We start from the raw sequence: 24,815 nt of genomic DNA, 5'->3' as shown, positions 1-24,815 counted from the left end.
TTTATATAAACTTTTACTGATCATGTACCTTTATATTTAAGCTAACACACTAACTGCTCTCTATAACTCCCTTGGTTTCGATTTGTATGATATTATTTCTTATAAAATCATTTGAAAAAGAATGATCCGTTCTGTATTTGAAAATATTTTAAATTTAATACTCCCTCCGTCTCATTAATTTAAGTGTTTTACTTTCCTTTTGTATGCTCTAAAAATAGTGTCTATTTCTATATTTAGTAAGTTGGCAATTCAAACATCCTATGACAAGTTAATAACCACAAAATTCAAAGGACATTTTATATTAGTACATTATATACATTTTTAATTTAGAATCACAAGATTCAAAAGTCTCTCTTTATTTACTTAAACTTCATGCCTAGTGAAATTAAAACATTTAAATTGAGACAGAATGAATATTTTATTTTTATTATAAATTCTTATAATCACACAAATATTATAAAAGCAACATGTTTAAGACCATAAACTTTAAAATTTCATATATTTTTTTAGTTATATATTCAGTCAAATTATATCATATAAATTGAAACACCATGATATTGAATTGATTTGGTTGAACCTGGAACTTGGTCAAAAAGCAAGAAGCAGCGAAAATTGTCTAAACTTCATTAGCGGATGTAGAAATAAAGACATCTGTTACGTTTTCACCGCCCCATGAAAGTTGCCCCACCTGAAACGACTTAAAAGATCACTCATGGTCTGTCGTCAGTGACATTTTAACTAAGGTGCAAGGTCACCCACCGACAACCCTCGCCCTACAGGGGGGTAACTAGAATAGAATTTAAGGATTCACGAAAATTCAATAATTTTTATTTTTATTCCGTATAAATATATTAAAAATTTATTAAATATATATAAATATTTTGTTATAAACTAAGTTATTATTATATATTAACTTGAGGTTGATGTAAAACGAATGAATTTTATACCTTGAATCCGTTGTCGCCCGCAAAAGGGATAAGTTCACAAATAGCCTTTATAAGGGGTGAACTTGATTTTTTGTATAATTCTTCTAAAAAATAGCTTCCGCTTCAAAAAATTCGCTAGGGAAAGCTTTTATTGCACATCATGCATAAGTTATGAACATATTATTAGTTATGCCTATACGGCAGAAGTTCAGGATATTTTAAGACAGTAAACCTCATCAATTGACCATAAGTTCAGCCTTATAGGCAAAAACTAGAATTTATACCTGATGAGCAACAGAGGCAAAGCTTATGGTGCCCATCAGACATAAGTTCTCTAGTTTTTGCCTATAAGGAAGAAGCTCAGAATATTTCAAGACAGTGAACCTACTCAATTAACCATAACTTCTACCTTATAAGTAAAAGTTAAAACTTATGCCTGATGCACAATAGAAAGTCCTTCCAGGATTTTTTTTTTTTTCAAATTAAAATCATTTTTTAAATATTTTATTAAGCATAAACAAAAATTCAAGATCTAACACTTTTGGAGATACCACCGTCATTTCCTGCCCACAGAACCTAAGAGGCCTGTCTCTGTACTTACATGAATAGGTCAACACGAGAGGTGGGAAGTATCCGAGTCTTAAACCCATGCGCACGTTCCCTTGTACTTATATATATCTCTCTTCCTTCCCATCTTCAATGCTCTCACCTGTCCCCTAACCATAGCAATCAATTAGCATCTCCTTCTCCCCCTTCCTCCCCCCCTATATTTTCATTAATTGATCCCTACTCTTATATTAATAATCACCACTAGATTATCAACACTTGCCCCCTCAAAAGTTTTGATCGATCCTTTAATTTCCTCCTATTACTAGACAATTATATGACGTACATGCTTGTATGCTCATAATTTAAGTGTGTGTCATTATGGGTTCTTGTTTGCCTGTGCTTCTAGTACTTTTATTATGTATAAGTTGTCCTTTGGTGAGGTGTGGGGAGGATTATTTTCAATCAGAGTGTTTAGAGGTGCCAACATCAGAGTTTATAGGTTCTGTTAAGTCCACCATTGACACTGTCCGGCAAGTCACTTCCACAGTGTCGAAATTCTCCAGTTTCTTTGGCGATTTTCGACTTTCAAATGCCATTTCTGATTGCCTTGATCTGCTGGAACTCTCAGCAGATGAACTTTCCTGGACTCTCACTGCTTCTCAGAATCCAAAAGGTATTCACATAGTGCATAGTAGCCTGCAGGACCATAACTTTAATTTACTCTTTTTTGAATTTTGTGTTACGTACTCTCTTTATCTGTGCTTTTTGAGATACGCCCTTTATCTGCTTTTTAATTTACAATAGATTTTCTTTTTAGAACTGTTTTACACTGTTACTCTTTATTGGTGTATTAATAAGTTTAGCGCTTTAGCGTTGGAACCTCCCCATATGAATTTTTAGCTCCAATCCTCTGTATTCTACTCTCTTTTACTTTTTCTTAAACAGGACGGTCGTTTTTTCTTAAGTAGTGAGTAGCATTAGTATTTGTCTTTTGGTAACAAATTATTTACCATTTTTACCGGTTAATCAATTTTAGTTTACCATAGAATTTTATTTGCAATTTATTATCATATAATACCTGTACAAATATGTTTTATTTAATCGAGTGCATAAAATTTAAACTATCTTTATACGAAGAGACCACAGTAAAGCGCTTCTTGCATTCCAAAATAGTACTGATATCGTTCCCTTTTACTTGTCCTGTTTGCATTTTGCACACTATGTTACTAATCTTTTGTTAATAATTGTACATTGATGATCTAAATTTGACTACTAGCTAGTTCTCCAGTTAGGGTGGTAAATGACTAGTTCTCCAGTTAGGGTGGTAAATGATTACTAATGATAAGGGTAAAATTGACAGTGAACCCGAAGCAATCTTCTTCTAGTTGCGGGAGGAAATCCGACAACCACAATTGCTAAGGTGGACCATTAAAAGAGAACATCTAGTTTTAATATACTTGACGAGAAAAATGGAGTAATTGTTTAGCTAGTTCCAAAACATAATTTACCAATTTTTCCCGAAAGACAATGTATATACTTCTCAAATCTCTTTCAGCTTTTATTATCAAAGAGTAATTGGAGATCTACTGTAATTTTTATATAGTTTTGTAATCTGTTGGGATCAGCTTTATATTCACTTTAATGTCATATCCCATAATCCCTCGAATCCAAGGATACTCTTATGAAAAGAATGTCGGAGTGGCTTTATCGAACAGTTTGCCGGTGTAATTGTTTATAGTCGTTTGGAACTTTTATACAAGGAGGACATACAATAAAGAAATGTCAAATGAATTGAATAATTGTCGAATCGTCTCACTTATTAGTACATTTATTTTCGAACCTTAACATAACTCTAAACAACATTTTAATAACATTTGTGATATGATTGGACAGGGAAAAACAACAGCACAGGTAATCTAAGTGCAGATTTAAGGAATTATTTAAGTGGAGCATTGATCAATCAAGACACATGCATAGATGGATTTGAAGGCACAAACGGCCTAATCAAGAATTTGGTTGCGGGAAGCCTCAACCAAGTCACTTCATTAGTCCGTGATATTCTTTACATGGTCCGCCCCGCCCCTAAGAATATCCCCGGGGCCCACGCTGGACGTGGGAACCCGTGGCAGTGGTCCCGGGAAAGAAAACTAACGTCAAGCAATAAAGAAGACAACAACTCATTTCCTTCGTGGCTTAAACAAAAAGATCGAAGGTTGTTGCAAGCAGCAGCACCCACTACAGGAGTAGTACCGGACGCTGTGGTAGCTCTCGACGGAACTGGTAATTTTACACGTATTAAAGATGCCATAGGAGCAGCACCACAATTAAGTACAAAAAGATTTGTGATTTATATTAAGAAGGGAATTTATAACGAGTATGTGGAGATTAGCAAGAAGAAATGGAACATAATGATGATAGGTGACGGAATTGATGTTACTGTTATTTCTGGGAATAGAAGTTTTATTGATGGATGGACCACTTACAGATCTGCAACCTTTGGTAAGTTTTCATTTTCATTTATTCTCTTATCCTAATTCACGCGGAGTACGTATATATTTCAAACATCACCCCATTTTATTTAATACTGCTACTGTACGCATAAGATTATAAAAATGGAACTCTTTATTCTGCATTTACTTAAAGTGCCCCATATGGTATGTCTGCAAATAGATGAGTCAATTCATGGATTGACTAATTACTAGGAGTACTATAATTCAGTAAGCTCATTATATTCATATCGGTTGGCTGTTTATGGAAAGTTATTTGGTCCTACCAGCCATAGTGATCAGACTGCAAGATGTTCGGATCACAAAAAAGATTCTTTTAAAAAATAGTAAAAAGAAGAGGAAAGAAAGAAAAAAGAAAAAGATATATTCCTACTATTTAAGAATTTGTTGTCCAATTCCTGCCTTCTGCATTCCCACCTAGCTAAAGTATAAAAATAAAAGACTTAACTGCTATTACTAGCTAGATCTCTATAGACTATAATTACTTGCATTTGATATGATATGGCACTATCAGAAACGCGTAGTTTTTAATGAAATTTTGGAAGAACGTCCGTAAGAAAATTGTAAGTTTCTATTAATAGATCAACCTAATGGGCCATTCTTGAGAGGTTTTAGATTGAATGACATCTAAGTGTCGAATGAACAAATTTACGTTGGCAGCATTCAAGTTTTACGCGGTCAAACATGAAAGTAATCAACACGCACTAGCTATAAGACAAACACAAAGTTAGAAAATGATTTGATTCATCCCAGGTTACGTACGCTAATTACAATGTCGGTTTTCATGTTTCACATCTGCATGCGTAGCTATCTTAATTTGAGTTCAATTGAAACTAGGTTAAACAAATGAAAACATATTTTCTTGTATGCATAAAAATTGTTGAATCCTTAGCATAAATTAAAAATATATTAGGTGTGATATTTTAACGTTTTCTTGAATTTCCATATTCAAACTTTTGACTCTACTACTAAATACAGCTGTGAAAGGTCAAGGATTTATTGCACGGGACATGACATTTGAGAACACGGCAGGACCCGAAAAACACCAAGCAGTTGCATTCCGATCAGACTCTGACTTATCCGTGTTATTCAGGTGCGCGGTGAGGGGCTACCAGGACACTCTCTATGCCCACTCCATGCGACAATTCTTCCGCGACTGCACTATTACAGGCACGGTTGATTTCATTTTCGGAGATGGCACAGCTGTCTTCCAAAACTGTCAAATATTAGCGCGAAAGGGACTACCACAACAAAAGAACACCATCACAGCCCAGGGCCGAAAGGAAGCTGCGGAAACAACAGGTTTCTCAATCCAATTCTCTAACATATCTGGTGAACCAGATCTATTAGTTTCACTCAACTCTACATACACATATCTAGGTAGGCCATGGAAGACGTATTCGCGCACTGTGATCATGCAATCGTACATGAGTAACGTTATTAGGCCTCAGGGTTGGTTAGAGTGGAACGGTAATATTTCACTCGACACGTTGTATTACGCGGAGTATCAGAATTACGGGCCTGGTGCGGGCTTGGGTGCACGAGTGAATTGGCCCGGTTATCATCTGCTCAATGATTCATCTCAGGCAAACAATTTCACAGTGTCTCAATTCATTTTGGGCAACTCATGGCTGCCATCTACGGGAGTTAAGTACACTGCTGGTCTAGAGGTTTAATTTGGGACAAAGTCACCAATATCCATACCCATATATATCTCTTGTTATATTTTGTTACCACAACAATTATTTGTCTGCTGATATATATTCATCTTTTGGTCTTTTTGGGTTGCCTTTTGGGTGCATTGGGCTTGGTGGATCTGTATTCAAGAGAATTTACTGATGATTCCTTTCTATTTAGTCATGATATTTGTATACTGCATATCATTATCCATTTTATTGGCACATCTCAATAGATCGAGTATTCATCTATATGTTTAGTGCGTGACCAATAATTTTGTTTATCCCAAAAAAAGATACAGTTAAATTTGTTAGTGGTTCAAATGATACGTGAATTGATTTGTTATAAGGGGATAGCAGATAAAAGCAATTGGTGATGAAATCAAGTAAATATAAAGCAAGAAAACAATAAACTATGTCTGGGCCGTATGAGCTTCGGAGGAGATCCTTTGTTGAATTTCCCTCCGGTGGAACACTTGTCCTTGAAGAACTTATATTAACTCGGACCAAAAAGAATAGTAAGAGAATAATTTTGCTTATAATTAGATGGAAGTGTATAACTGTGTGTAAAATGTATCTTTTTCAGATGCCTATTACCCTGAGCTTAAGCTCATTTTATAGTTGATAAATGCCAGCTTTGAACTGTACATCTAGTCTAATAATGGGCAATAATAACCAATAAATGCTACTTTTAATATAGAAATGTAACGTCCAACTCCGAATCCGGACTGGTTACGTAACGTTAGTTGCTCATAAATGACCCGTATCAATTGCTCCGCAACACTTGATCCGAGCTCACATGAAATTACTCCTTTCGGATGAATCAAACTTCACTCCATCTGCCACGTGTACCTCTTTCTTCATGCCACATGCAAAGCTATATTCACGATGTATACAGATAGTCCCCCACTCCCGGTCTCGACCCCTCTTAATTGAGATGAGACAGGAGATCTAATGCTTGAATGAAGTACAAATCACTTTAATTCAATCATACATCTTGGAATCAGCTTAGGTATTCCTTTTTTCTTTTTGTTTTTCAACCCATTTTATCTAATTTATATCTAATCAATTTTTCTGGCTTGGCACCCTTGGTGCGTGATAGCTACGTAATATCCTTAGTTTCATCCTTTTTAAAGATAAAAATGACTAAAATGGAATTAATTGTTCTATTACGGAAGTTGGGATCCCACACGCTGGGGTTATGAGCCCCCCCCCCCCCCTACAGGGAGGCACTAAGGGAAGGGCGTAGGAGTGGATTTGAAACGTTACCAATTATCTGAAACTCTTCAAAAACTATTAATCCCCTTTTGGCGGGAAAACCATCCATTCCGACCGTTCACTCAAAGAGACAACCGCCATGTCTTCATTCAATGCCCCTATTGTGAAATGTCGACGACCTTTCAATCGCGATGATTGACATAAAGTTGCCATATTTATGAAAAGACATGACCCTTGAAATTCCGATCGATACAACTACCATCATTTTTGTAGAAATAAGAACAATGCCTAAACCCAAAATCAAAAAAATCTCTTCTTTCCTTATATGAAAGATTTGCCAAAAACCTTCCTTGTATATATTCATCTCTTCTCTTGTTTTTCTCCTCTGCAAAAAGACATATTTATCATGTCAGCCTCATCATCTCACCCTTATGCTACTCATTCCTCAGAGGACAAGTCTCATAACGATGCTCTTATGCCGTTCGGGAAAAGCTCCTATTTCTCCCACAGGTCAAGAGGTTGACCTGAACTCCTATGCCGCTGATGTTCTTCCCGCAGAATTCAAATATCATGAGGATTTCCGCATCATTGACCACCACGAATCAGTTGAAGTGATTGACTCCCTAATAACTACTTTGGGTTCATCACCATGTCCTAAACCTTTGGTTGTAAACTTAGAATCCTCCCCTTGCTCATTTAGCCAATTTATTCCTTCAGTTATCACTACAAAAAAATGGATAGTTTGTGTAGGTTGAAAGTTGCAATTCGCGGAGGTTTTAAGCTCTGCTAGCAAATAGTGGAGGCTAAAACCTCCGCGAATTGCAACTTTCAACATTCGCAAATTACCCGTGTTTAATAGTGTATTCATACTATCTTCCTTAGAAATTACTTCATAAGTCTCCTCTATCTTTAATTGACCATTGATTACCCCTTTTCAGAGTCATGCGACTACTATTTCAACTGTGGATCTTGACCGAAACATTGTTCCTTCCCGCGGGGAAGAAAGACTTCAAGAGGATAACGATCGTCTTAGGGCTGAAGTAGAGAGGCTCCAAGCTAACATTCAAGATTCCGGCTCTCTTCAAGTTTCTCTTAGAATGCGCTTGGAAGATGTAACCAACTCCCTAAGAGATCGAGAGAACTCTCTTCAAAGACTAACTTCATCTTATGTTTCAGAAAAAAAAATGACCAAGTTGGAGAATGATTTGAGCAATGCTCATGGCCAGGCTAGTGTTGAAATCTCTCGAGACCATCTCCGAGCCAGATGCCAAAAATTAATACTTTCTCATGATTTAACCATCTTAAAGATGCGGAGAGACACTCTCGAAGAGGAAAGTTCCAGTGATCGCGACCTTCCTACATCATTACTTGAAGCAAAAATTGATTTGGAAGCTGCTGAGCAAACTCTTGAAGATATTCAAGGCCCCGAGGGGAATGATCTGGGGAGTGAAGATTCTGACTCTGCACCTGCTACAGGAGTTGCTCCAAACACTTAGCCCCTTTATGTGCTATTTTAAGTCCCCTTTTTATCAAACATTAGTTTAATTTTTGAATATTTTGGATTAAATCTGGGCAGGCCATGGGAAAGGACATGCTGGTCCCTTTCGTAAGCTTGTAACAATTTTCTAAGCCGATTTTTCCGATCCTTGGATGTATCTTCAATTTTATTTAATGATTCAATTTTGAATCCTATAATTGTCAAACTCTTATTCTTTTAACTGTTTCTAAAAGGAATCTACTCGAATCAATACTTTTTTTCATAATAGCCGGGATCTTTCAATGATATCAACTCTTTTGAAGAGAATTTATCTGATTATAAGTTTGGTCATGACGAAACTATTGGTCTTCACTCCTTAAACAGAGATATTTCTCAACAATCGCAAAGCCTCTTTACTTTAGAGTTTTCCTAATCATATCTTTAAAAGTGAACTTTAACTTCAAGCCATTAGTACCTTCAGAAACGACATTTCCGGGCCATTATGTCTCCTTATTATAAAAACATAATGATTGACCGATCAAACAACCTTCAAGTTTTATTTCTCAGGTAGCCATTCTGTACTGGCAACTAATCATAGCTGAGAACTACCAAAATGAAAAGAGGACTGACGAAACATTTGAAGAGGCTCAATGCACCGAAGCATTGGATACATGATAAACTTTGAATGGCTTTTGCTCCCAAGTCTTTTTCTGATTTACCTAACTCAAGGGACTATTTTCCATTGGTTATTATCCTTAGGAACATATTTAAATATGCTTTGATTTACCGTGAGGTCATCTCCATTTTGATGCAACGACAAGTTATGGTTGATAGGAAAGTTAGGACAGATAAGACATATCGTACTGGTTTCATGGATGTTGTTTCGATTTCAACGACAAATGATAAAGTATATCTGTTACAACCGATTTTTATATTGGTCGGGAATAATCCTTCCAACTTAATTATTTATAATAGAGGACTTATAATTATGTTGATGAATTAGACGTCTCTAATTCATTTTTGCTTGAGTGTAATCTTTTCATTTGATAATTTGTTTACCCTAACAATGTTTCCAGAAGTCCGAGTATATGTAATTCGAAATCACAGTGTATTGTATGTAGAGAAATATCCATTTGACTGATGGATTTCTCTCTTGTTGATTTATAATAATGTATACATTAAGTCACAGGGAGAGAGTTAACCAAACTACCCGATTTTTTTATCAACTGATTTAGAGCCTGGCCAAAAGTCTCCAGCATTACAACATTAATTTCTAGATAAATACTCCAACACTTATACAAAAAAAGTTTGGGCATCGAATGACCCTTTCTTCGAATGTCCCCAGTATTCTATTAGGGTTCAACTTATTGATTCCATATATAACACCAATTGAACAATCTCCGATGACTTTGTATTCGTGCCAATCGACCTTTCAATTACCTATTCAAAGTAATACGTTTTATGTTGTTCTCTCATTAAAATCTTGCTAGAAAAATCCTTCTTTTGGGACAAAAACCAGTTGTAAGGAAAAGAGTGCTACCCGTGTTTTCAGAATTCACTGGACAGTCTTCACATGGTCTTCCTTACTTCATTTTCTCACACAAAAATCAACTCTTATCTGCATCAAGCGTTAGTACTAGAAGAAAACGGCGTAACTAAATCAAAAAACATACCTTAAATAGTTTTTCTTCGGACATCGTGGTGCGACCTTCCTTTCCCTAAAAACCTTTGTAAGTTTTTTTTTTGGTTTAGGATCCCATTATTACAAGTATTTTATCTTCTTTTTCTTCGGGGATTCCCCTAATTTTGATTCGGGAGTTTACCCAACCATATAATCCGTTCTAGTAATTTTTTTTTGGCAATTTAGCCATCATTGATTTCATTAGCTACTTTGACACTAGATATTCCATTCGCCAAAAAACGCTCCTCCAATGTTGGAAACTCTACCTGTTTGTGCAAAATCGAAAGTACCGCCTTCGTATTGTGAATCCACGGCCTCACCAAAGTAACTTTGCACTTCATGCCGCCATTTACAACATAAAATGTCGTACTCTTCTCCACAGATCATGTAATAACAGATAACTCAATCTCTCCCTTCGCTATTCTCCCTGCTTCAACGAATCCACCCGATACTCTCACGGATGGCTCCAGCTCGCTCATCATTGCCAGTTGTTAGATGACCCCTAAAAAATAATGTTGGCCGAACTACCTAGATCAATTACAACATCTATAATTCTAAAATGACTAATCATAACAGAAATTACTAGAGCATCAGAGCGAGGGGAGATTAGGTCTTGCACTTTTTCATCGGTAATTGACAACACATTATTCCGTCCAAGCCTTTAAATTCCTTGATCGTGTGCCTCAGACAACCTATCCTTTTTGATTGGGTGAGATGCTTCAGTGTCCATGGGTTCATCAGTTATCATGTTAATCACACGACGAGGCTCAACCTGAACCTCTTGCTTGACCGGATCCCTATTTTTGCCATAGTTATCCTTAGCCCTATCTCTCAAGAATTCCCTTAAATGACCATTTTTCAATAATCGTGCAATTTCACCCATGAGGTGTCGGCAATCAGCGGTCCGATGTCCATGAGTCCCATGATAATCGCAAAATAGATTTAGATCCCTCTGACTAGGGTCCGACCGCATTGGTCTGGGCCATTTCGCACCCTCAATTTTACTTATTGCTACGACTAACTCGGCTAAATCAATGTTGAAATTATACTCCGATAGCCACGGATTTTCAATGTTGCTTATCACTGAATCAACTGCCACAAACTTAGCTTACAACCCTCTTCTCCCTTGAACCGGATCACCCCGTTTGTGAGGATTCGGTCTATCTAAATTGGTTGCTACGACTTTGTTTCTGCCTTGAACGAGGTCTCTCTTGTTGTCTATATGGATAATTCCTTTCTTTCCCAAATCTGAAATCAGAATCAACATTTCTTTTAGGCCTATCATGGTTCCGATTTCGACCAGTACTTCCGGCCGGCAACATAAACTGATCATCTTCCACTCGTATTTTTTATTCGTACCTATTGTGAACATCCGTCCATGTTGTAACGGGGAATTCCAATAAGTTCTCCTTCAATTTTAATGAAGCGCTTGAACTTTTCGAGTCTAATCCCTTAGTGAATGCCTCTACTGCCAATTCATCTGGTATAGATAGTAGCAGCATCCGCTCCTTTTGAAATCTTATATCAAATTATCATAGCAGTTTTGTATCATCTTGTGCTATCTTGAAGATATCCGCCTTTGTTGCATACACTTTCTTTGCACCAACATGTGCCTTGATAAAAGCATCCGCAAGCATTTTGAAGGAATGGATCGAATGCTCTTGAAGCAGTGAATACCATGTCATTGCCCCTTTGAACAACATTTCACCGAACTTCTTAATTAAAACGGACTCAATTTCGTCTGGTTGCATGTTATTGCCTTTAGCAGCGCAAGTATATAAAGTCACATGCTCTTGAGGATCTGTGGTTCCACTATACTTGGGTAGATCCAGCATCTTAAACCTTTTTGGAATTAATTTAGGCACTGCACTTGGTGGAAATAGTAATTGAACATTTCTCTTTTAATCCGGCCCCATCAGTACCGGTGGTGCCCCCGGGATTTGGTCTATCTTGGAATTAAATGCTTTAAATTCCTTTTCATTTTTCAATCGGCTATTCAATTCTTTTTCATTCTTTTCTAGCAGATTGGAAAGAGCCTTCAGATATTGCAAGACTTCGGGTGGTGCACCGCTACTATGATCACTGCTGCTGCCTTCTTCATGCTCTATAGCTGCATTTTTCAAATTTGCATCAGCACCAACTTTCCTTGCTTGCAAATCTGCAATCGCCTATTGTTGCCTCTGTTACACCCCAGAAAATTTCGCGTTACCAAGATTGCAGACGACATAGTATGGGCTCAGGGGAGAGTAAAGATATACAAGGATTAGGGATGAAGATTTTGTTGTATATGTATAAGAATAACATATAGATGACGTTGGAGGCCATATGGTGTATGGGTATGTCGGGGCCCTGTCCCGACTCGTATGATTCAGATGTTTACTCTTAGAGACTTTGCAGACAGTGTCCTGTGGTTAGTATGTTGAGATGTCATGTGCTGAGTAAAGCGACCATGTAGGCCGATATATCAGTTTGACTTATTCGATTTTTGATTAATTAAGTATCATTCACAATTTTTTATGATTTGACTGAAAGTACTTTATTATATTTCTAATTTTTTTTATATGTCCAGCTTTATTATGTGAATGCCAGAGGGTTTGCTCAGCTCTAAGTAAGAGTTGGGTGCCCATCATGCCCTAATGGGATTGGGGTGTGACAAAGTGGTATCAGAGCAGTTCGTCCTAGGGGTTGTCTACAAAGTCGTGTCTAGTAGAGTCTTTTTTATGGTGTGTTGCGCGCCGCATTTATAAACAGGAGGCTACAGGGCATTTAGGATGGTTATTCTTTTTTTCATATCTTAGGATCATGCGATAGAGCCAAGAGATAGGAAATGATATCCCTTATGTACTAACTTTTGATTTCAGCAGGAGAGCGGTGTCGACAAGAGAAGGTAAATAATGATACTGGGAGTTACGGAGGTAGGATATTTCATTGAGGTTACATTATCAGAATTTGTATATACAGAATGGCGAATTGGTCATCATCTAGGTAAGTTATTGTAAGTATAGTAAGAAAACGAATTGAATGTATATATATTGATGATACGTTCAGTTATAAGGTGTGAACAGAAGAAGCTGAAGGAATCAGTAAAAGGATAAGTAATGGTAAGCAGGGTATATGTCAGATATGGTTTGAATGTTGCAGGTACGATTGAAACGCCCTGTGTGGCTATGATATATATATATATATATATATATATATATATATATATATATGTTGGCCCAGTGAGACATTGTCGGTATTTCCTGCATACAGGTTTTGGGATAGTAAGAAATACAGAGGAAACTCTGCCAAAATTTTCCTAGAAATAAAAAGAGAATGAGATATAAGTTCGTAATATGTCTTGAAAGGTCGTGTCAACAGTAATGATAAGATTTGACTAAGTTGCAAGTACGGCTGACTTCGAGAAATAAGTTAACTGTTGAATTGATAGTAATAGTAATTATGAGGTCGATATCGATATGGTAAAAAGAAATTCTAGGATAATTTGGAAGGGCTTATGATACTAAGAGATGATTTAGAAAAGGCTGGTAAATCTTAATAGAGTGTTATATTGAGGTATCGACTGAATTGATAAGCAGGGATAAATTACGACGAGTTTATAGTTAAAAGAAGTAATAGTATGATTGAGACAAGAGTACAGAGGAAGAAGAATTATGACGAATATGAATGTATTGATAAGACAACTTGTGAGGTATTAAGGATAAGATTGACCAGAAAGGGTAAAAGGTTACACAGAGTGTAATTAAACCATAGTAAGAATCGTGAATAAGGTTAAGAAGTGTTACACTATAAGATTGATTACGAACAAGATATAATGTGAATATAATGAGGATTGTTATGAAAATGAGTAAAGCCTAGTGAGGAAGTGACTAAAAGATATGACGTGATATATGTAACTGAAGAATAAAGGCAAGTGTGAAATGGAAAAACGACCTATAGAACGAATAAGAAAGACTTATAAATTTCTATAGGGAAAGTTCAAAATAAAGATTATGTGACAACGGAAATGATAGCGAGCACAAGAAAAGAAGGAGTTAATTGAAAGAAGGAAATAAGAAGAAAGCGAGATAACAGTGTAGTAACAGGTTATGACATGTATAGCCGAGAACATGAGTAATATAAGTGAAGGAATTGTGAAAGACCAAAATACAGAATGAGACTACGAGGTCGAGAGGCTATGGGTTAGCCATGAACTAATGTGAATCGCAGAATGTAAAAAAGTTATGGAAAAAAAGGACTAAGGGGGGAAGCAACATGGGAGTATTGTTATGATTGAGAAGAAGCGTGAGTGAGAAAGAGAAAGGAGATGTAGCTATATGTGTTTGAGGAAGGGAGTAATGTGTCCCTCATATAGATAGATAAATGATTAGAAAAAGTTAATGAAGTGAAACTACAGAAGGAAAATAAGCATTAATTATAGCAAAAGAGAAAGGTAAAGTATTGGGCTTGAATGCAAGTATTAACCTTTACTTAATATTCGAGGACGAATGTTCCTAATGGGGGAAGGATGTTATACCCCGGAAAATTTCGCATTACCAAGATTGCAGACGATTTAGTATGGGCTCAGGGGAGAGTAAATATATACAAGGATTAGGGATGAAGATTCTGTTATATATGTATAAGAATAACATATAGATGACGTTGGAGGCCATATGGTGTAAGTTGGTTAGTACGTTATATGATAAATATCTCTCGTAACCGTAAGTTAAGGTGGGTCCCACATGCCGAGATTTTATAAAAGGCATATGACAATTTACATGAATAGTAAATGGGAAGTTGAGCAAGTCTTAAGAAGGACACCTAAGCCAAATATGAGCGTAAGCACTCCAAAAGGATGATTTAAGGATACGTTTTCGGGTGATCTAGATTTACGAGGCCAACACGCTATTACAAGTTTAGAATTTGCGAAAACACAAAAAATGAAAGTTCTAGATAATTGAAATACCTTTCCAACCATAGGTTGTGAGCCTTCATACGACATCCGAGTCAAAAGTTATGAGCGTTCCAAGATAGACTGTCAAGGGGTGAAACTGGGCTCGGCGCAACCCGACTCAAAGTCGGTGGGAACCGACCCAAGACCCCTATTATAAGGGCCAAATTCATACAATTTCTTCACATTTAAGCCCAAAAAGACCTGAACATTTTAGAGAGATGGAAGAGAGCCCTTAGAGAGAGAAACCAAGTTTTGTTCAAGTTCGAGGTCTCGAATTCCGAGGCTCGTGAACAGTAAAGTGTAGTATAAGTTGTTATCGTCGTTTTAAGCTAAAAGTTGAACTTGGGGGATATGATGTTGATTTCGTGGTGGCTGCTCATATAAGGTATGTTTAAAATGTGAATGATGTTCTTAGCATTATCATTGATAGATTTGACGGGTTAGAATAGAGAAAATGGTGTTGAAAGTTCGATTACCATTTTTGGATATCAAATAACTTGGGGGCTGTTTTGGTATGATTAAATGGATATAATTAGTTGGATATTGATATAAAATTATTGTTGATATTGTTTTTGATGCTTTAGCTGAATTGGATTTTCGGGGTTGTCCAGTTTATAGAGTAAATGTTGTCGGAATTTCGTTAAAAATAGTAATAAGTTAAGGGGATTGATTGTAAGTATACTTTGGATTGATGATTGGTATATTTGGTAATGTTTATAGATTTGGAAGAACCCTAGGCTCACGTTACGATTGGTTGGAAAGCAGCAAGGTATGTTAAGGCTAGTCCTTTTTCCTTCCTTGGAATGTCTTGTGTAAAGATCGAGTGACGAATAATGTATAGAATCTAAAAATGACTTCCATTCTTAGTATTCTTATGATGATTAGTATTCTTGATTCCTAAAGGCTAGTTCTCTGTAACTTGACTCATATTCATGATTCCCGAAGTTCTCTAAGCGATGCCGTAATTCATAATAACGTCATAAAGTTTCATGAGCCTCAAATGATTCTTACTCTTGAACATCTTGGGACCACTTAAGTTACCTTCAAAGTCTATCTTATGAATTGTTAATTGTGTGTATGTTTGATGTGGCGTGGTTTTACGCCACAATCGATGCTTTTTTACTCTAAGTTTTACTTGTTTTTAAGCAAGCCTATGTGATTTTACGTGGTTTTTAGTGTTTTTCAGGTAAAGGAACAGATTCGGCACAATCACAGTTGAAGTGCAGAACCAGGTCGTAAATTGAAGTTTACGGTCCGTATTCTACAATACGGTCCGTATTCCATGGTAGTGTTTAAGGATAACAGAACCAGAAAGTCAAGCTGAGAAGATGGTGGTTTACAAGCTAGGTTTACGGACCGTATTTCAGTTTACGGTCCATATTCCATCACGTATTTAACCAGTTGAGCATCTGGCAGAAAGTCGAAGTATTGGATGTTGAATTACGACCATGCAGTTTATGGACCGTAAACTACTTTACGGTCCGTATTTCAAAAGGGGAAGTTGCACGCAACTGAGCAGCCAACTTGGGCGTAAACCAATTTTACGGTCCGTAAAGTGATTTACGGACCGTATTTCGCCATGACGGGACTTAAGTGCAAATCTGAAACTTCTGTAATTCCAAAACCTATAAATAGCCTTTGTAGGGTTTTTAATAGACATGAGTTATTATATTTTTTGTCTCTTGACTTAGAACATCAAATACTCTCTAGTTTTTGAAGATTCAAACATCAATTCAAGTATTATCAATTCATCTTTTCTTTCAAAGTAAGCAATTATGAGTTCTTCAATTTTCTATTTCTTGTTTTTGGTCATGAATAGCTAAATTTCCTTACTAGGGCTGTGAACCCAATGATGGGTGTTTTGTGATTGGGTTTGTGATTGATATACAAATAATGGATTATTAGGGTTTAATTATTCTTCATTCTTCATTCATAATTAATGGTTGCAAACATTGATTAAAGCCATAAACCCTAAATTTATTTGGAAAAATAATTAGGATTGGTAAGAATAATTAACAAGAACTCAAAGCTTTAAACTTTGTTAAATAAATTCACTTAGGAATAAGAGGAATTTACTTGACATGATTAATCGTTCTTCATAATCACTTTCTTATATTTGGGAAAATCATAGAAAGATATAATCTTTATTTATTGGGAAATAGTAGAGATTCACATAGAGATTAAGTGCATTCATATAATGATTCATTACAAGTATATCAAGATCAATACCCATGATCATACACTCTATCTGACGGGGACACAACCTTAGTTTGTTTTACCATAAATATTCACCAAAGCAATAATTTAGCAACTAGTCATTGAAAAACCAAATTTTACACAAATTATCGGATTAAGACATTAGACCTAGAACTTAGCATCTACGACTTTAGTACCCTTTTCACATCATATTCCCTGTGGGATTCGACCCCAACCTTGTTGGGTTACTATATTTGACAACGTCCGCGTTATACCATTTATAGGTGTAATTTGAGCGTATCAAATTTTGGCGCCATTGCCGGGGAATACGGTTTTGAAATTACTAAATAGTGTTTGCTTTGATTAAAGTCTTTTGCTTATTCCATCACACCTTGTTTCCTACTTTATGTAAACCAGGTGGATATGAATCAAAATCAGCAAAATCAGCGTGCGGGTAATCAGGTGAATCGGTTGAACAATCAAACGGATGAATCTGATGATGAGAATATTTTTGCTGAACTGGTTCAAGAGGAGGACTATGCATCTGCCATTGTTCAACCTCGAGTTGGAGCAGCTACTGTGAAAATTGACTCATCTCTTTACCAGCTACTGAAACTTGAGGGGTCCTTTCGGAATTCTACAGAGAATGACCCTCAACGTCATTTGCAGAATTTTGTGGATGTGTGTGCTAATAACGTCCAGAACAATGTACCACAAGATGCGATTCGGTTGAGACTATTCAAGTATTCCTTAGCTGGAGAGGCACGAACATGGTTCGAGAAGCTGCCCCGAAATACAATTACTTCATGGGCAGAGATGGTCACTGTTTTTCTTAAAAAGCGGTATCCTCCTAGTAAGAAGGCTGAGATTCGAGACAAGATATATGAATTCAAGCAGCGACCGGGGGAACAACTATATAAAGCCTGGGAGAGGTTCAAAGAATATCTGCAGAAGATCCCAAATCATGGTTTTCCGAAAAATATATTGATGGAGAAGTTCTACCGAGGGTTAGATCCAGTGACACAATCAGTAACTAACAATGCAGCTGATGGGTGTTTTATGAACAAGACCTTCCGACGAGTGCCATAATACTTAACAAGCTGACAACTCATAATCAGGCTTGGCACTCGAACAATGCTGATGTGGTACCGTATGGTAGTGCTATGCTCCAGAATATAGTGAAGGAGAATCAGGACACCCAGCAAACATTGGCAGAACTTGTAACAAATATTTCCTTGCTGACAAAGAAGTTTGATGAGTCTCAAATCAAGAAGGTAAATGTTTGTGAGGAAGATGCAGTTTTGCCAAAAGGGATGTACCATGCTCCAGATGGTCCGTTCCTGGATGGGCCACCTATGCAGGTTGAAGATGCTAACTATGTTAATAACTCTCAAGGGGGTTATCAAAGGCAGAATTACCAGGGTGGCTATCAGAATCAGAATCAGAATCAGAATCAGATTCAATGGAGACCTCAGCAAGGTCAAGGTGCTTACAACAACTCTGGGAACTACAACAATAACTATGGTGGTACGAACTAAGGGAGCTACAACAACAACAACAATTTTGGGAACAAGAGTTCCAACCTTTATATACCACCGAAAGGGCAATCATCAGAGCAGGGTAGTTCAAAAGTTGAAGCAATGCTTGAGAAGATTCTGGCAAATCAATCGAAGTCTGAGAGGACTTTATCTGGGTTGACAGAAACAGTGGGTTCTCATACTGCGGCTATTCAGAAGCTTGAGTCACAGATGAGGGATATTTCTAGAGAGCAGCACCCTCCGAAAAAGGGAGGACTTCCAAGTGACACCATCCCAAATCCGAAGAATGGGGGAGGCGGTTTAAACAACGTGTTTGCCATTACTACTAGAAGTGGCAAAACAATACAGGGAGCTGCTGAAGAGGTGATTGATCTTGAGCCGATAGATGAAGGGAATGAGGTGCAGTCTGACGCACCTATTATTGCTGATGAGATCCCTGCTGACAAGAAGGTTGCTGATATTCCAGAGATGGTGAGAGAAGCTGATGACACTAGCAAGCAGGCTGTAAAAGGGGCTCTTCGCCCTTTGACACAGCTCTTCAAATCTAAACCTCCTTTTCCTCAGAGGTTGGTAAAGAAGAATGAAGATGCTAAGTTTGAGAAGTTTTATGATCAGCTGAAGCAGTTATCTCTGAATTTTCCCTTCTCTGAAGCTGTCAAGGAGATGCCTGGTTTTGCAAAATATCTGAAGGAGTTGCTGACCAAGAAGAAAACGGTGCAGCATGACACCGTGAGTTTGACTCACACTGTGAGTTCCATCATTTCAACTACAACTGTGCAGAAAAAGGGAGATCCTGGGGCGTTCACCATTCCTTGTTCTATTGGGCACCACGATTTTGCTCGCGCTTTGTGTGATAATGGGGCGAGTATAAATTTGATGCCTCTTGCTATATATAAACAATCAGGTTTGGGGATGCCAAGACCGACTACGATGAGGTTGCAGATGGCTGATAGGTCTATCAAAAGACCTGTTGGGGTGGTTGATGATGTGATTATGCGGGTTGGGGAATTTTTGTTGCCCATTGATTTTGTGATTCTTGACTGCGCTGTTGATCGAGACATTCCTATCATTTTGGGGAGACCTTTCCTTGCTACAACGAGGGCGCTGATGGATTCTGAGAAAAATGAAATAAAGTTTCGAGTCAACAATGAAGAAGTGACCTTTCAAGCTAGCAAAGGGATGAAGTTACCAAGTGCTTACGAGAGTATCTCGGTAATTGCTTCAGTCGATGTTGTTGATGAAGCAGTGGAGTTCAAAATGGAAGAAGAGAGTTTGGGTGAGGCTTTGGCTGGTATTTTGATGAATTTCGATGCTGAAGACATGGAAGGTTATGAGGAGACAGTAAATTCACTTGTTGGGTTGGGCTCATACACATACCACCCAAAGAAGCTGAGTCTCGATCTCGAGAATAAAACAACTCCTCCAGCAAAGTCTTCAATCATTGAGCCGCCAAAGTTGGAACTTAAGCAACTCCCATCTCACCTGAAATATGAGTTCCTTGGTCCCGAAAATACATTACCGGTGATTGTTTCAGCCTTTTTGACTGAGGAGCAGAGTATGCAGCTTTTGAAGGTGTTGAGGGAGTATAGGCGTGCTATTGGTTGGACCATAGCAGATATTCGAGGTATCCCATCTGGAATCTGTGAGCACAAAATTCAGTTGGAGGAGGGCAGCAAACCCAATGTAGAGCATCAGAGGCGACTAAACGAGAATATGCAAGAGGTAGTCAAGAAAGAGATCATCAAATGGCTAGATGCAGGTGTGGTTTTCCCGATTGCTGATAGTAAATGGGTGAGCCCGGTCCAATGTGTTCCTAAGAAGGGCGGTATCACTGTTGTGCCGAATGCCAAGAATGAGTTGATCCCGACCAGAACTGTCACTGGATGGAGAGTTTGCATGGATTACCGCAAGCTCAATACAGCCACTTGCAAGGACCACTTTCCTATGCCCTTCATTGATCAGATGCTTGACAGGTTAGAAGGGCATTCTTACTATTGTTTCCTCGATGGGTATTCGGGCTACAACCAGATAAACATTGCTCTGGAAGATTAGGAGAAGACCACTTTCACTTGTCCTTATGGGACATTTGCATTTAGCCGGATGCCTTATGGGTTGTGTAATGCACCAGCCACCTTTCAGAGGTGCATGATGTCAATTTTCTCCGATATGGTGGAGGATTTCTTGGAGGTGTTCATGGATGATTTTTCCGTGGTGGGTGACTCATTTGAAGATTGTCTTGGCCATCTGGGTCAAGTGCTGAAAAGGTGTGAGGAGACCAATCTGGTGTTGAATTGGGAGAAATGCCATTTTATGGTGAAGGAAGGAATCGTCCTCGGTCACAAAATCTCTGAAAAGGGGATCGAGGTCGATCAAGCAAAAATTGATGTGATTTCAAAGCTTCCTCCACCTATCTCAGTCAAAGGTGTCCGAAGTTTCTTGGGACATGCTGGGTTCTACAGGAGCTTCATAAAAGATTTCTCTAAAGTTGCAAATCCCTTGTGCAAGCTTCTTGAAAAAGAGGCTAAATTTGTGTTTGATGAAAAGTGTCAGAAGGCGTTTGAGGAATTAAAAGAGCGTCTCACTACTGCTCCTATTATTGTTGCTCCTGACTGGTCCCTACAATTTGAACTGATGTGTGATGCTAGTGATTTTGCAATAGGTGCAGTGCTTGGGCAGAGGCACAATAAAATTATGCACCCGATCTATTATCCTAGCAGAACGCTGAATGCTGCACAGATGAATTACACAGTGACGGAGCAAGAGCTGCTTGCCATTGCGTTTGCCTTCGAAAAATTTCTAGCCTACTTGTTGGGGTCCAAAGTTGTGGTTTATACTGATCATGCAGCCTTGAGATACCTCATGGCAAAGAAGGAAGCAAAGCCACGACTGATCAGATAGGTGTTATTGCTGCAAGAGTTCGATTTCGAGGTAAAAGACCGAAAGGGTACTGAAAACCAGGTGGCTGACCATCTCTCTCGGCTTGAAGAAGCTGGGAGACCTTCTGATGAACTTGATATCGATGATGTTTTTCCAGATGAAAGGGTGTTGGCAGTGTCGATGGAGGTAGCACCATGGTATGCCGATATTGCCAATTATTTGGTGACAAGTATAGTTCCCGATGATATCATAACTTATCAAAAGAAGAAATTCTTGCGGGATGCTCGGCGGTACTATTGGGACGAGCCTTATTTGTTCCGAACATGCGCTGATAACATCATTCGGCGTTGTGTTCCTGAAAGTGAAGTTATGGAAATTCTAAAGGCATGCCATGACTCTCCTGTTGGGGGTCATCATAGTGGAAACCGGACTGCAGCCAAGGTACTTGAGTGCGGGTATTACTGGCCGACTATTTTTCATGATGCTAATCTTTTGGTGCGGTCCTGTGATCAATGTCAAAGGCAAGGGAATATCGGCAGAAGGCAAGAGATGCCTAAGAATTTTGTTATGGAGGTGGAAGTGTTTGATGTCTGGGGGATTGACTTTGGGACCTTTTGTGAGTTCTAGTGGAATGAAATAAATCTTGGTAGCTATGGATTATGTGTCAAAATGGGTAGAAGCGGTGGCTTTACCCAATAATGAGGCCAAGAGTGTTATGGGGTTCCTTAAGAAGAACATATTTACTCGTTTTGGTACTCCGAGGGCGATAATCAGCGATGGTGGATCCCACTTTTGCAATAAAGCGTTCGCGGGACTGATGGAGAAATATGGTGTAAAGCATAGGGTGGCAACGCCTTATCACCCTCATACAAGTGGACAGGTTGAAGTGTCCAATAGGGAGATCAAAAGTATTCTAGCAAAGACAGTGAATGCCAATAGAACTGATTGGGCCTGCAAGCTCGATGATGCTCTATAGGCATACCGGACTGCTTTCAAGACTCCAATTGGGACTTCACCCTTCAAGCTTGTATTTGGGAAAGCTTGTCACTTGCCGGTTGAACTTGAACACAAAGCTATGTGGGCGCTGAAGAAGCTGAACATGGACTGGGAGGAAGCAACCAAGCTGCGGTTGTTCCAATTAAATGAGATGGATGAATTTCGATACCAGGCGTATGAGAGTGCATCCCTCTATAAAGAAAGGATGAAGCAATACCATGACAAGAAGATTCTGAAGCGAGAGTTCTACAAGGGCGACTCTGTATTACTGTTTAACTCTCGGCTGAAGTTGCTACCGGGTAAGCTTAAATCCAGGTGGTCTGGTCCGTTTGAGGTGGTAGGTGCCTCACCCCATGGCGCGGTTGAATTGAAGTCCGAAGATGATACTCGGACATTTAAGGTGAATGGGCAGAGATTGAAGCACTACCACGGAATGCTTTCGGAGGAGAGGGTTGTTGATCGCTACAGGTTGAACCACCTCGGAACGAACAATGATCTGGTGTACCAAGATAAGGAGTGATTGGTCACCACCGTCGTGCCGCGACGTTAAATCAAGCGCTTCTTGGGAGGCAACCCAAGTGTAATGTTTATTTTTCTTTGTTGTTCTTCGTACATATAGGGTAATGGTTGTTTTGGTGCAGGAATATATGACAGAAAAATTCTGCTGAGATGTAGGTAAGTTCAGTTGTCAGACACTGTTCTGCAACATTGCAAAAGACGCCTGAAGTATACGGACCGTATTTCACAATACGGCTCGTACCACAGGGCGTATTTAACAATGCTGCAAAACAGTGAGCACTGTAATGTAACATGTTGGTTTACGACCACGTAGGACGGACCGTATTTCACAATACAGTCCGTAAACCTGAACGTAAACTAACATGAGACAATACAGTGTACTGCCCGATATAATATCTCTAAATACGGGCCGTAAATCAATTTACGGACCGTATTTAGAACAAAAAAAAATATAACGCAGCAATTTAAATAAAACCCCCACGATTTAAACCAGGGCAGATGAACCAACCACTCTAATCGACTTCCCTCCATTATTTCTCCTTTCACAAATCAATACACCACGATCTCCCTCCATCTTCACGTTTTCTTTTCCATTTTCTTCCATCCCCACGACTACCCACCATTAAACCATCACTTTCCATCTCCCTAACCACCATAAATACGCAAACTCCACCCAACATCAAAACCCAGCCCACCAACAATTCCATCTTACCAAGAATTCGAAATCTCCCTCTGCCCTAGGTTTAATTTCGTGTGTGATTGCAGTGGTGCTCTAAAAATTTGTACTTCTAGTGGTCTGATTCATCATTGAAAGGTATGACTCATGATCCCCATCCTTCTTTTATATCTGTGAACTTGAACTTGGTGGTAAGTGATTGTTTAGACTGGGTTTGTGAAATTAAGTGCTTAATTCCCTTGGTTAATGATCTTGTGAGGGGGTAGAGGTGTTTAATATTTTTTTAATACTCGTGGGTAATTGTTAATCACACCCAAATGGGTTGGAGGGCATTCCATACTTTAAATTTCAATATTTGAAGTTTTGGTCTGCCCACCAATAACTTAACTCTTGTGGGAATTACTCAAAATTGGTAGAAAATAGGTGAAGTCTGAGTAACCCAAATCCCCGAACACAATGTGAGACCAAGATGTGGAATGGAATTTGGAATCAACATATATATATGTCTGTGGTACGAATTACGACTGCACTTTACGGACCGTAATTCACTTTACGGTCCGTATTTAAGAATCTTCGAGTGGACAGAATGGTATCCAAAAGGAATCCCAGTTTACGATCTAACTTTACGGACCGTAAACCAGTTTACGGTCCGTCTTTTGTGTTTACTACCACAGACAGAACATATATGTTGTGCACAGTCAAACTATCTTATTTTTGGTTGGATGTTCCATGGTAACTAATATGTGGTGTCTTTTGCAGGAATGGGTCAGAAAAGGAAAGCAAGCAAAGCGGGAGCCCCAGGCACGGGCAAGAAAAGGAAAGCTCGGATTCAAGATTGATGGATGAACCTTCCAATTCGGAGGGGGAACAGTCAGGATCCGAGTATGCCGAGGTGATACCACCACCAAAATTCAGGGGGGCCCCCACCCAAGACAAAGCGGCAACCACATCACAGCCCTCACCTATGACCCCGTCCAAATCCACGTCGGAAGCCTCCCAGTCTGAAGAGGGGGATTCCGACGCGGAAGCATCAAGCAGGGGAGCTA

General features: G+C 38.6%; 1 protein-coding gene across 1 annotated transcript; it reads left to right on the top strand.

The window, feature by feature from the left end:
• Window positions 1–1,577: 1,577 nt before the first annotated feature.
• LOC132603354 (pectinesterase/pectinesterase inhibitor PPE8B-like) lies at window positions 1,578–5,860 on the top strand. The gene is made up of 3 exons (XM_060316378.1): window positions 1,578–2,148; window positions 3,369–3,974; window positions 4,961–5,860. The coding sequence occupies exons 1-3, from the start codon at window positions 1,854–1,856 to the stop codon at window positions 5,656–5,658; spliced, it is 1,599 nt and encodes a 532-aa protein (XP_060172361.1). The 5' UTR covers window positions 1,578–1,853; the 3' UTR covers window positions 5,659–5,860.
• Window positions 5,861–24,815: the final 18,955 nt, after the last annotated feature.

Source organism: Lycium barbarum, chromosome 7 (assembly GCF_019175385.1).
Source record: "Lycium barbarum isolate Lr01 chromosome 7, ASM1917538v2, whole genome shotgun sequence".
Taxonomy (NCBI): Eukaryota; Viridiplantae; Streptophyta; class Magnoliopsida; order Solanales; family Solanaceae; genus Lycium; species Lycium barbarum.
Note: the sequence above shows the minus strand (reverse complement) of the source record. Positions and strands in the feature narration are given on the sequence as shown.

Bases quoted from the DNA above. Each gene is read 5' to 3' on its own strand.
- LOC132603354 (XM_060316378.1), top strand. From the start codon at position 1,854: ATGGGTTCTTGTTTGCCTGTGCTTCTAGTACTTTTATTATGTATAAGT. The intron at 2,149-3,368 runs GTATTCACATAG...ATGATTGGACAG, and splicing joins TGCTTCTCAGAATCCAAAAG to GGAAAAACAACAGCACAGGT. The intron at 3,975-4,960 runs GTAAGTTTTCAT...TACTAAATACAG, and splicing joins TTACAGATCTGCAACCTTTG to CTGTGAAAGGTCAAGGATTT.